The sequence below is a fragment of the Dama dama genome, chromosome 23 (genome assembly GCF_033118175.1).
Source record: "Dama dama isolate Ldn47 chromosome 23, ASM3311817v1, whole genome shotgun sequence".
Lineage (NCBI taxonomy): Eukaryota > Metazoa > Chordata > Mammalia > Artiodactyla > Cervidae > Dama > Dama dama.
The window spans coordinates 31,193,744-31,207,936 of NC_083703.1; the positions used below are offsets into that span (position 1 = coordinate 31,193,744).

General features: G+C 40.2%; 1 protein-coding gene across 1 annotated transcript in view; it reads right to left on the minus strand.

Annotated features, from left to right (window-relative positions):
• The window catches only part of MINDY3 (MINDY lysine 48 deubiquitinase 3), a 79,773-nt gene extending 67,218 nt beyond the window's left edge, over positions 1-12,555 (minus strand). The window contains exons 1-2 of the mRNA XM_061126284.1: positions 12,240-12,555; positions 211-290 (exon numbers count right to left, since the gene is read on the minus strand). Coding sequence (XP_060982267.1) covers positions 211-290; positions 12,240-12,333 — 174 coding nt within the window. The 5' untranslated portion in view covers positions 12,334-12,555. The remainder of the gene's footprint in view (positions 1-210; positions 291-12,239) is intronic.
• Between the last annotated feature and the right edge of the window lie 1,638 nt (positions 12,556-14,193).

A 14,193-nucleotide genomic window follows, 5' to 3' on the forward strand; every position in this document is an offset into this window, starting at 1 on the left:
AGTCAGCCAAATGGCTACTGCTGTGTAACCTACTCATATTCTGAATTCATTTTTATTCCAGACATTTAAAGCAATTTACATGAACCCAAGTTAAAAGGTAACCGATCATGCCTCATGATTACACAGAGTACAGGTATCAGAAAACACGAAATCAAGTAGGGAACGTTAGAACACGCCCCTCTAAGGAGTTGGTAAAGTAGTCTATGTTACCTGAACAGGTGCAATAACAGCACAGGGGCCACCTTCAAACTGTTCTAATGCAGATCCCTCTGATTCACTAAACACAAACCCTAAAAATGAAAGCAAGCAGCAAAGATTAAACATGTCATTCAGGCAGTAGCTAAAAGAACTTTTAATGTACTTTGCTTTGAGAGAGAATCACTTATCACAACAGCAAATTATCTTTAAGTCAGTCCATTGCTGTAGTTCTTAGCTTTTGGGGGCATAAAGGAACCCTTTGAAAAAAAGATATGGAACCTAGGCTCCCTGCCAAGTGCACATGCACACATACCCACACACACAAACACAATTTTGCACTCAGGGTCCCCTATTAAGAGGACTAAAGAGATACAGTGTAGGCTTCAGTAAAAGGGCACTAAATCTGATTTTTAAGTAACTTAATATACTGGAAGAAAGACTAGACAGTTTACCTACTGAATTTAAACAGAAATTTTAGGACTCTTTACAGAGAGTATCTTTTTTAGTTTCATCTTTGAGTCACATTCTATAAGCTAAAAATTAAAGAGCATTATACACATTGACGGCTTCCCTGGTGGCTCAGACGGTAAAGAATCTGCCCGCAAAGTGGCAGACCTCAGTTTGATCTCTGGGTTGGGAAGATCCCCTGGAGGAGGGTATGGCAACCCACTCCAGTATTCTTGCCTGGAGAATCGCCATGGACAGAGGAGCCTGGCAGGCTACAGTCCAAGGGGTCGCAAAGAGTCGGACACGACTGAGCACCTAGGTACAACACATACACCGAATGTGCTCATTCTGTCTCCATCTTCATTTAGGCATCACCAAGCGGCACTGGCTGAGGGCAGCCAGGACAAGCTCCCACAGAGAACACGGCGCGCTGTGGAGACGCTGCGGCCAAAAGTCAGGAGGCGAGTTCCTATCTGTATAACCTTGAGGAAACCACTTCACCTCCCTAGGCCTCAGGGCACTTAGCTTTAAAACAATCATTCCCAACTCCAACACACCTAATGGTTATAATTCAGTCATTTATCCAACAAATATTTCATGACCCTCAGACACTACACCAGACATCCAGGATATACAAATGACATGCATGACAAAGTCCCTCACCTGGAGAAGCCAACAGTCCAGATGAAGACAGACATACCAACAAATCACTAAAATAAAGGGATAAATGAATGTTTCAACAGCAGTATGAAGAGAGTGTTGAGGAAACGAAAAGGAATGACTTTGCCTAAATCAAGTTGTAACAGGTGACTTGAAGGCTGACCTTGAATGGAACTTTACCAGAGAGGCAAGGGTGGGAGATGACTTTCAGGTAAACAAAACACCTTCAGTAAAGGAAAAATGTGTGGTGAGAACAGGACAAGTTCATGGATCAGACGGAAATGTCATGCAACTGAAGGGCTGTATGGGGGAGGATGGTGAGAAAGGAGAGATGACAGGACATTCATCCTGGGAAGGGCCACATCATGACAAGTACTAATTAAAGTAGTAACACAACCATACTGGTATTTTGCTTCTGTATTTAAAGGACCAGAATGGGGAGGAGACCATTTCAACAGACCTATAGAGACAGTGCCAGACTAATAAAAACAACACTAACGTGAGAATAAACACTATATACGAACAGTATTTCTAAGGTAAAAATTAAGATATGATGAATATATGCAAGTGCAGCAAAGGCTGGGTACATAAGAAATTAGATCTAACTCTGTTACTACCTTGAGATTCTAGGTAGCAAGTGAGTTAAAACAGTATGGAGGACCCCACTCCAGTCCACCTCCTCTCTCTTTACCTTTCAATCTCTTTCAAATAGGATTTAAACATGTACCTCCTATATAAAAACAAAAATTCTCCTTAAGATTCTACCAGAAGGTCCTTGCTTACCCAAAGGAGTTGAAAATTTATGCCCCACCCCCACAAAAACCTACACACACTGTTTACTGTGCCTTTCATAACTGCCACAACTTGGAAGCAGCCAAGATATCCTTCAGCAGGGGAACGGATAAATAGTACATACAGAAAATGAAATATTATATGGTGTTTAAAAGAATAATGGCTTGCAAGCTGTGAAAAAACAAGGATTAAACAGTTATATACCATACGATTCCAACTATATGACATTCTGGAAAAGGCAAAACTATGCAGACAGTAAAAAGATCTGAGGCTGCCAAGGGGAGGGGAGTGGGGGATGGGGTGAACACACAGAGCACAGAGGATTTTTAGGGCAGTGAAAATACTCTATGATACTGTAATGATGGATACATTCCATTATACTTTTGTTACAACCCATAGGATGTACAGAATCAAGAATAAAAACTGTGGACTTTGGGTGATAATGATGAGTCAATGTAGGGTCAAAATTGTAACAAACACTCTGGTGGGAAATGCTGACATTGGAGCAGGCTGTGCACATTGTGGAAGCATGAGGTGGGGCGTGGGGGGCGGGGGGGAAATCTCTGTATCTGCCGGCAATTTTGCTGTGAACCTAAATAAACTGTTCTGAAAGTTAAAGTCTTAATTTAAAAATCATCCGACCATTAAAAAAAAAAATTTCCATCCAAGACTCCAAACACCACTCGCTCAAAGCATACCTAATTGTCTGTATGCACTGTTTCAATTTCCTTATCTCCCAATTAACTCAACCCACAATAATTTGGTTTTCAACCTGTGACTGCACCAAACTCATTCTCACCAAATTCAACAATGACCTCTCAGACAATCATCTGAACTGCTCACCAGTGACTTGTGAAAACCTTCTGGCCCTTGCTTTAGTGGTCCCTCTTGTTCCAAGTTTTCCTTTATTGTTTCTACTATGTATCAATGTTTATCAGTGACTAAATGCTAACTTTCTTCAGGTCTTGGCTTTAAGAGTCTTTGTTCTTTTCATTCTACATGTTCTCCCTGTGTAACTCATCTACTCCCAAGGTTTCCACTATGGGTTAGTGATTATATAATCAGGTAATCTCCAAATACAGCCCTGACTGGAACGCCAGTCACTGACATAATCTAAATTCCTTAACATGGTCTTGTATGGTCGGGCTTCTGCCTGTATCTCCTATCTCATCTTTTGATACTTTCCTTCTTTAGCCTCCAGGTGTGCAGACCTCCTTCCAGACCCTCAAATATCCATTATTTCTCTGGTTTCTCATGCTTTGAACATGTTCCCTCCACCTGAAACACTTTCTCCAAAAAACTCCCACTTTTCTTTACAGCTTCACCTTATAAGATCCTCTTGGTTCAAGGGCCCAAAACACATCTTGTATCTGTCCATCTCCACTCCATTTCCGGTTCAACTTCAGGTTCTAACCACCATCATCTTTCATCTAGAACACCATTAGGAATTTCCAATCAGGATCCCCCTGCCCCATTTCACCCACATCCCAACTCCCAACCCACCCCTTGCCTATGCACCATAAATTTACCAGAGAAATCATCTAGAAATGGAAATCAGTTTTTCTCACAGACTGCTTAAAACATTCAAATGGTTTCTTACTGCAATTAAAACAAAATTCAAACTCCTTTTCATTGCCTGAAAAAGACCCTATATGATCTATCAATCCCACCTTCCCTCAGTTCACTCTTACCTTCATCATATACAGTGGTCTTAGTCCTCAGAACATCTCAAGGTCTTTACCTGGGGCCTTGGTGTCTGCTGTTCTCTCTGCATGAAATGGTCTTTACCCTTCTCATAGCTGAATCCTTCTCATCCTAAAAGACTCAGTTGAGGTATTAACTCCTCAGAGAGATGTTCCCTGACAAACCTAGCTAAGTAGATCCTTCCTACCATTCCCCAGCCCAAATAGGACTTATCATCATCTGTAATTGTTATTGTTCATTTGTTTATTATGTCTTGCCTTGCAAGTATCCTGCCTCTCTTATAGACCACTGTTTCCTAGTGTGTTATTATTAATACAGTTAATACTCAACGAATACTTGCTGAAATTTTGGGAGGAAAGATAATGGGGGTGAGCTTATTCACATCCAACTCTTTGTGAGCCCATGGACTCCTCTGTCCAAGGGGTTCTTCAGGCAAGAATACTGGAGTGGGTTGCCATTTCCTTCTCCAGGGGATCTTCCCAACCCAGGGATCAAACCCATGTCTCCTGTGTCTCTTGCATTGGCAGGTGGATTCTTTTCCACTGAGCCATCTGGGAAGCCTGATAATGGAAACATTTGTTTCTAAATTCAGTCTCTAAAATGTGATGAGGGTGAGGATGGGGGTGGGGGGGGTATGGGTCTGGAGCTCAGGGCAGGGGTGAAGATTAAAGATAGCAACTTGAATCACCCTAAACATGGCAGCTAAAGTGAATGAGAACATATAAAACAAAGATAATGAAGCTAGTTAACATTAACAAAAAAAAGAAAGAAAAAAGAAACAAGCAGATGCTGAGTCAGCAAAGAAGACTGACAAAGACTTGAAAGCTAAGAGAAAAAACAGAGTGAGGCCCCAGAAAGGAAAAGCAGGCAGTCAGTCACCTGTTTCAAATGCTGAGTGGAATAAAAACATAAATGAAAACCCTGGATTAAGCATGTCACTACTGGGAATACTAAAAAAGGGAAACTTAGAATGCTAGGAAAAGCAGTCAAATTTTAAAGGGTTGAGGTGTGATTCACAACACAAGCAGAAGGAGAAACTGCGAACTACGTTAAACAAGTGAAGGGATGACAACTTGAAGGGTAGCTGGATAAGGAATTATTATTTTATAGACCAAAGAGCATGAGATTAAAAGAAGGAAAAAAGTGATCAAATGGAAAAGAGAAAGTTTAAGGACGCCGAGTTCTGAGAAAGCTGAGCTGGTAGAGAGTAGTGGTGGACTGGATAAAGAGGTTCTCAAAGTGCGGTCTACAGAACCCTGGAAGTTTTAGTGACCTTTTAGGGAACCTGCTAGAGGGGAAAATCATTTTTACCATAATACAGAGATATCTCCCCTTTTCTCGGTTTGATACTCACAGTGATGGTACAAAACAAAAAGTGGGTTATGTTACTGTTGCCTTAGCACACGCCAAGGCAGTGCCATTAAGCTGCACCAGCAGTCACTGTACTAGGAAACACCCTGATATGCTCTCAAACACACACAAAAAGCCAATTAACTTAAGAAAGCTCTTGCTAATGCTAATCTTATTAAATCTTGACTCTGAATACAAAGTACTCAAAAAAAATAGTCTGTATGACATAATGGAAACTACCCATAAAGCACCTCTGCTACATACCCTGAACAGGTGTCTCAAAGAAAAGCAGGTATGTAATTTTTTGAACTGTGAGCTGAACTAACAGCTTGTCTGTGAATGTTATTTTTACTTTGAAGAGCTACTAACAAACTATAATTATTTAGACTTCTTCTCAGAAGTAAATGAAGTGACCCTGATACTTCAAGGAAAAAAAACTGACTACTTTTGCCAGCAATAAAATTTCAAGCTTTCAAGTGATTAACTAAAATTCTGGGAAACTCAGGGCCAGCACTGTGAGCTTGAAGTTTCCCAATACTCAAAAGAGATTTTTCTGACAGGATCAGTGAGATAATAATAAATATGACTTTAGATATTGTTTAATAATGTGTGTTAACATTTGGAAGATTAGCATAAACCAGTGGGCCAATAATTTCCAAACAGCTGATGCAAATGGCTACAAATTAATTCATGGGTAGAAGATCCACTCAAGGTACAAGACAAACCAATGGATTTCAACTTAATAGAGTATAAAATGTTCATTAATGTGGCTTCAGATTTCATATTTCAACTAACCTCTAAGAAACTACCATTTGCTGAGTTTCAGTGTAGTATCAAAGAAGAACATCCACAATTATTTGAAAATGTTATTGTGACACTCCTATGTTACCAACTGCTTACCTGTATGAAGCTGGATTTTTTGCATACACTTCAACCAAAACAACAGACTGAATGTAACAGACTAAATGGAGAAGCAAGTGAGAGAATCCAGCTACCTTCTAACGAGCTAGACACTGAAGAGATTTCTTAATGTAAAATATTGCCACAGGTCTCAATTTTTTTTCATAGTGAAGTCTTCAATAATTTTTAAGAGTGTAATGGGGCCCTGAGCTTAAATAAACTTGTGAAGAAGAAAACTTTAGCAGGTTTTCAACTTAGAAAAACGGGCAAAGAGGAAGTGAAGAGATGTTACTGATCGAGAGCAACAGAATGAGGGGCACAGAAAACTGAGAATATTAATTCCAAAAAAACATAAGCGTTGACAAGATAAAGAACTAAGGGAAACACTGAGGGCTCAGCTAAGGTTTAATTAGTACATCTGTACTGATGCTGACCACAATTTTCTCCAGCAACACGCAACACTTTGGGAGAAACAGTATAGAGGAGATGCTAAATGTAAGCTAAAAAACAGGCATGATGGACGGGGCAAATTTAATAATGACAAATGAGAACTAAGGGTGCTGGTGATCACATCAAGACAAGCAAAACTGAGATCCAACCTGGAGACAAGAGGTGAAGCCAAGGGACCTCTACTCTTCATCCACCTCTTTTCCTAGTAGCAAGAAAGAAAGCGTCACTGGTGTTGGGCCTAAGTGCAGAGGTGAAGCTAAGCTCTTCTAAACTTTCAGGGTATGTGATAAATAAGTATCAGTAATGGATTCTTGGACTGCAAGAAGATCCAACCAGTCCATCCTGAAAGAGATCAGTCCTGGGTGTTCATTGGAAGGACTGGTGTTGAAGCTGAAACTCCAATACTTTGGCCACCTCATGCGAAGAATTGACTCATTGGAAAAGACCCTGATGCTGGGAAAGATTGGGGGCAGGAGGAGAAGGGGACGACAGAGGATGAGATGGCTGGATGGCATCACCAACTCGATGGACATGAGTTTGGGTAGATTCTGGGAGTTGGTGATGGACAGGGAGGCCTGGCATGCTGCGATTCATGGGGTCGCAAACAGTCGGACATGACTGAGTGACTGAACTGAACTAAACTGAACGGATTCTTGCCTTTCTTAAAATCACTAATAATGTAATTCAGTTTTCAAGGTCCATGTGTGGGACTTTTAGACTGAAATACATTATGATGAGTTGCTTTTGTACTTTAGAGATAAAAACCCCAAGGAGAGAATTCTAGGCAGATCTGCTTTATACCAAATTCTGTTTAATTGCAGCATATATGCTTGAGGGTGTTATCTGATAATGAACAAAGGCTCTTACAGCTTAAAATGTAATAAAGTCAAACAAATGAAAATGAACTTTTCTGTCCTCAAACAGGACTATGCTATGTAGGCATCTCCATTTATAACAAGGCTTCACTTGAGTTGGAATTTTTTAGGATATAGTTATTTTTCTTGTCAAGTGTTCTCATATTTGTATTATTTCCTAGTTTTAAGAGGAATTAACTTATCACAAAATGACTGTTTTACTAATTAGATCTGAAATTAGCCATCTAACTTAGCATATGACCCTAAGCATATGATTTTGTATCACACTAGACAGCACTACAGACACAGAAGTCTTTCTCAATTTTATGGCTCATAACTAATTTAAACCTAACCCATGAACCTCTTTGCAATTTGCTAGTCTTTTACTTTCAGGTGACTGACTTACATTATTCAAACCAGTTTGACAACTACTGCCTATGTAATTCTAGTCTTCCATGTAAACAAAAGGCTACACAGAATGACTTCATTTGTCATCATAAATTAGATAATATTAAGTGGAATCTGAACTGAGCCTTAGTCTCCTCATCTATAAACAGGAGGATAACTACATTTATCTCTTGCTGTCTCTTGGGGTTGTTGCAAAGATTCAGCAAGATTTTCAGAAACTGTAAAGCATAATTCAAATGTAAGGTATTATCATGAATATTTTGAACTTAAAAATACATTACGTACTCAAAGTACCAAGAAACTGACTTTATCACATAGGTTACAAAATGGAGATTTTAAAAATTGATTTTTTAGATCAAATGTGATGTACGTAGGTTTCAGAAAGTAAAATCTATATTGGAAATATAAGGCTTCCAACAACAACAAAGATCTTTGAAGTTATGTGATCTATAGTACTGACTTACCTTCACATCACACTTTTGGATTTTAACCCAAATGTTTTAACTCCTGACTACATTTTTAAACTTACATTTTTACTGATCCCTCAACTTTTCAAGTTATTTAGAATCTTTTTTTTTAAATCATATAGTAAACACTGTCTTACACAGAAAGCGCAAAATTCTAATTTCAAACAACCACAGCTCCAAACACTCCACCTCTACCCTAGAACACACTGAACTGCAATAAATAGCAAAACTGGGTTTGTCTTCTGGCTAATCTTTAGGTGAAACAATGAAGTAACTTAAAGCTGGAAGGAACGGGGTAGAAAAAAGGAAAAGATGGGTTCTCAGAGTTTATAATGTACATCAGGGTTGGCTTGTTTTTTTAAATGCAGATTTGGAACACAGCCACACCCATCTTATCAAGGGCTGCTTCTGCTGCAATGCCAGAGACAATAAAGTCACTGGCCCTTTAAAGAAAATATTTGCCAAACACTGGTTAGACAATCAATACTGAAAAGAAAACAAAGTCTCAACCAGCGAAAATGTTTTCCTTTGTAATAAGATTAATATTTACTTTTGTTAGATCATGATGACTCTTATTCTGGTTCTGCTGGGTTAAGGTCAACTTGACCACTTCCAACCATCTCCACCACCACTCTCCCGGTCTAAGTCACAGTCTTTTACCCCCTGGATTACAGCAATTCTCTCTCATTTGGTCTTGTTGTCTCACTCTCTCACTACAGTCCATCCTCAAATTTAGCAGTCAGGTCAATCCTTTAAAAATTGTCATGTCGTTGTCTCTTTGTTCCAAACCCCCCAATATCAAAGTCCTTATAATGGCCTATAAAATCTTAGTTATCTGGGCCATATTGTTCCTTATATCATCTTTATTGGTCCCCTCGTCCCTCATTCCGTCTCCAGCCAAACTAACCTCCTTCCCGTTCCTTAACCAGATGTAGTCTGCATTAAGTCTTTTATGATGGCTATCCTCGCTGCCTGGAATACTCCTCAGATACCCGCGTAACTAATGCAGTTACTTCAAGAGTTTTTTCAAATCTCATCTTAAAATGAGGCTTTTCCAGGCAACTTCACCCTATAATTCCTACTTCTTTACCTTCTAGCATATATACTTTTTATGCCGTATTTGTTACTTGTCTTCCTTTGCACCCTATCAAGTAGGCCTGGAACACTTCGGTTTGAGAGAAAGGAAGGATAAATGATATTTACAAATAATGAAGTAAAAAAACATTTTTCCTTTAGAAAGCATTAGTGGCAATTGAGCAGGAGGGAAGTAGGCAGGAGTAGGGAGTAAATGTCCAAATTAAACAACAAAACAACTTCAAATCTTTAAATTATGTGGCTTATTGACTTCAAAATAAAAACTGCAAAAAAAAAAAAAAAAAACCCAAAAAAACAAAACACAAAACCTCAAACCAAAACCCTACTTGTCTCTCTTTTTAAAAAAAGTATTCACAAAAGAGAATTATCTTAAACTGCCAATTGAATTTTAAAAGAACACACACACACACACACACAAAAACCTATGTGCTACTCCTGCATTTACTGCTTTAACATATTATCTAAAGCTGCCAAATCAATTAAAGGGGGGAAGGGGAACTCCTAAAGCTATTTAACATATCAAAGGAATTTAACAGGACCAATCAGTATAGTTTCATAAATGGAATATTCCTGGACATAGTTCTATAAATATTTATGCCAAAGACCTTACATCTATAACTTGCTTCCAAAAGATAATGAGGTTACAGTTGTCGATTCAAAGCACAGCTACAGATGATGAAATAAAGCCAAAGCTGATGTCACATTACGAATGCAGTAAGTCAAGTGCAGCAAAGCAGTGTCTTGTGTCATTCCCAAATCATTGCCACAGCAACCTTCAGCAATGATTTCTGTCTCCTCTGAGAAAGAATAAATGAATACAAAGTCAACAGAACAAAACCAGTGACAACATCGCTCTGATTCAAAAGTGATAACTTAAAAATACGTATTTGGTTGCCTTAAAATCATGATCAATTTAAGACCTTGAAGAATCAACCACAATATAGCTGCACTCTGTAAAGAGCAAAAAGTAAATAACCTTTTATTTTCAAATGATATTGATTGAACACATCTTGTTAAGGAACTTCCCTCTGACTACAAGATGGTAGAGCATTCTAATGTATGATTATGAAGTGATCTAATTAACAATAATTTCTTCTAACTGTCAGGGCATGGCTACAGAATGATCTTTGGCTTGATCTATCCTACAATTAAGCACTTTCTAAATTAAGCTATCATTTTCTGAGTGTTTATGTCAGATATTGTGTTAAGTACTTGCCTTTAATCCTCACAACAAACCTGTAAGATCGGCATTAGTATTATCTGCTTTCCACAGAGAAGAAAACTGAGGCTTAAATTAAAAAACCTGAACCTAGAACCAAAGAATGCCTATTCCAAAGACTGCTCCTGCTCCTAACCATTATTAGAACTGCCTCTCTGAATTCTCCTTGTATCTGCAACACAGTACTAAAATAAATGAGGCCAAATATCACCCTATTCTGTGTTGTATTACTGCTTAATTAACAAAAAGTAAAACCTTTCTCAATCCTACAATCTTGCATGCTTTAGGGCTATTCATTACTAGAATAAATAAGACAAATAGGAAAATTAGTTTTAAAACAGAACTTGCAAATGTGAATGCCCATAATTTCTGAAAAAAATCAGTTAAGTGACAAAATTAGGTGTGTAAAAAGAGTCAAACTAATTACATGTCTGGTTAAAAACAGAAAGAAAAACAAGACAGAGCTGTGACTTGTAATTCACTCCCTGTAACTTTGGCCTGGTCATTTAGCCTTCGGGACTCATTTTTCTCATCTTCAAACAAAGAGTAATGGACTAAATAACCTAACTAGCTGTTATACATTATGATTCCGTTTTTACCAGATCTTAGAAGTATCTGAGAGGGAAGAAGAGAATATTTAAACCCTAGATGTGTGTTACTAAGTAAACATTATGAAGTAAAGACATAGATATACTATGCTAAATTTACCCCAAATCCTTTGAGAATCAGTATTTTCTAAATAAATGTTTTCATAACAAAATATTTTAATACTACTACTAAATAGCTACTATTTATTGGCTTGTGATGTTTTACATACATACACCACCCATCCTTCTGACTTCAAAGACTATGCTGTTAACTTCACTTAACCTCACCAGTCTTTCTTATCACCTTAACCAATGTGTCCGTTTTGTGTTAATATTAAAACGCACGAGTTAGGGATGATTACTAGCATAAAGTGCCCAACGCAGAGCCTGGGACAGCTCTGGAATTAAATATGTGTGTGTGTGTGTGTGTGTGTGTGTTCTATTTCACAATTATTCGTAGTATTAACAAAACTTCTTATATAATTCAAAATCCTGTCTGAATAATCAGATCAGCGCAGGAAGTTCTATGAGCCACGGAACAGATACTAAATCACCTCAAAATCAGGGATATCGGGGTGTAGAAAACACTTTGCTGCCGCGTTTTATTTTTGCACCGAGTACCACGCCTAACAGCCTAATTAAAATACAAACTGCACCATCGTTTCGTGGAATTAGCCACAGTGAGTTTCATTTGGATTTCCCTTCTCTCCAAAATTAGACCAAACACCAAGATGAAGCCTCGTTAGGGGGGTAAAGACCCAGGAGGCCACAGCAAGTCTTGAGAAATGGATACCAAGGCACAGGGCACACCTTCAGTGTTACGCCCTGCAGCCCGACGGCCGCCCCCTTCTCCTTTCCAGCCCAAAAGGCAGCCCAGGGAGCGGCAGGGGCACTTCGGGTCTTTAGCCGCCAGCTGGAACCATTCTCCTACTCAACCTCTACCCGCTGGAAGGGCAGGGCGTTTCTAGACAGTCCAGTGTCAGTGCAAAGCAGGGGAACTGGGACAGAGTGCAGGGCACGGGAGGGGACTGGCGCGAGAGGCGTCACTGCTCGACTCTCTCGGGGCAAAAAGAAGCGGGGGCTGGAAGCCAGAGTCCAGCCGGGGTACCTTGCGTCCAGCGGCAGAAGATGGTGTCAGAGAGACCGGGGCTGCTGTTGGTGCCCCACACCAGCTCCATCAGCTCTTTAGTCAGTTCGGACATGATGGGATGCCGGCGAGCTGGTCTTGGCTTTCAGGACTCCTGCCCCGGCACATGGGGAAGGGGCGGCTTCCGAGATCAGAGTGGCGGGACAGCGGCGGTAAACGAGCTTGAAGGTCAGACGGGAGAGAGGCAAAAGGAGAGAGACCTACTTGCAGGGACCCCGCCTGTCAAGCCCGGTCGGAGCGGCAGCAAGGAGTTTCCCCTACCGGAAGTACCGGAGCCACTTCCGGCTTCTCTTTCACTACCGCCCCCACGGCCCGAGGGGCAGGCGGCACCTCCCCGGAAGCGGAAGTGGGGGTGGGGGTGGGGCGGGAAGAGCTGCAGGGGACAGTTCAGGCCACTGGCCTTTCTGAACTCAGTGCAAGGAGGCTGTGGTGCGGTGGCTGCTTTTGTGTTGGCAGGAGCATCGCGTCCCGTGGGCGTTGGCATATTTCTACCATTATAGAATACCTCCTTCTCTGCACTGCTTTGGGCTTAGCCGTAGGCCCCCAGGCCCAAGCTCTGGGACTCAGAACATAACCTATACCTTAAGATTTGTAATATTAATTATGCCAAACTACAGCTTTAAGAGTATGGTTGAGTCTCCTTGAGGAAACATTCACGTTTGTGTGTAGAGCCGCCCATAAATTGAAGGCTCTCAATCTCTTGCTACGTCACATTAAGTTAAACCAACTATCAACATAACTGAAGAATGTGGCCGAATGAGTGTTAGATATGCCTGACCCGAGCATAACGGAGAATTACAAACCTCTTTACAGGAAAACAGATTCAAAGCGGCCCGTTTGTAAATGGTAGAGCAATTTTACCTACAATTTTGGAGACTGTAGGGTGTATGGGCAACACGTGAGCTTAAAGACCAGGTTTCAATCATTGACAAGCATTCAGTTAAATTTAGTGGCTTCCCTTAGTTGGTGATGGCTTGAGAATCTTGGCGTGCTGCGGTCCATAGGGGTCGCAAAGAATTGGACACAACTGAGCGACTGAACTGAATTGAACTGAAAAATTTCTATTTGTGACACTTACAAAGAAGAAAATTTATTCTGAATGAATTTGGAATTTCAAACAAAAATGCAAAAATCTGATAGGATCCTTCCAGGCAGCAAATAACGGGAGTTTGCTAATTTATACTCTATTTTTGACTTAAGTAACCTTTGCTGTTGTTAAAAGGAATTGCTCAAAGTACCTGAACCATATTCACAGACTTATTCCCAATCTTTAACCCTTGTGAAATGTCCTTTATCCTGTTTTTCAAACCAAATCTTATTCATTCTTCAAGATGTATGTTGACTTAAAAAATACAGCCTAAAAATTAAAAGTGGTTTTTGTTTTTTTTTTTTAGTTCAGTGAGAATTTTTAGGACTTTAAGCCGGGAAACAGCATCTCTAGTAACCCTGAGAGAACTGCTCTGAGGAGGCGAGGGGAGGAGCCAGGTTAATAGAAATTTTGCAACCAAGGGTAGGTAGTCTGAACATCAAAAGATTATTGTTAATTAAAGGAAGCCAAATATCCCACAATCCAATATTCTTGGGCTTCACTGGTGGCTCAGATGGTAAAGGATACACCTGCAATGCAGGAGATCTGGGTTCGATCCCTGGGTGCGGAAGATTCCCCTGGAGGAGGGCATGGCAACCCTCTTCAGTATTCTTGCCTGGAGAATCCCCCTGGACAGAGGAGGCTTGCAGGCTACAGTCCATGGGGTTGCAAAGAGCTGGACACAACTGAGCGACTAAGCACATCACAGATATCCCAAGCTAAAGAATTAAGCGCTTTTCTATGTCTGGGAAGATGCAAGAGTCTGGGATCACTGAAATCATTTCTTTCAGATGTATCTCAGCTATCCTGGGCCAGTAGCCTGTGTTT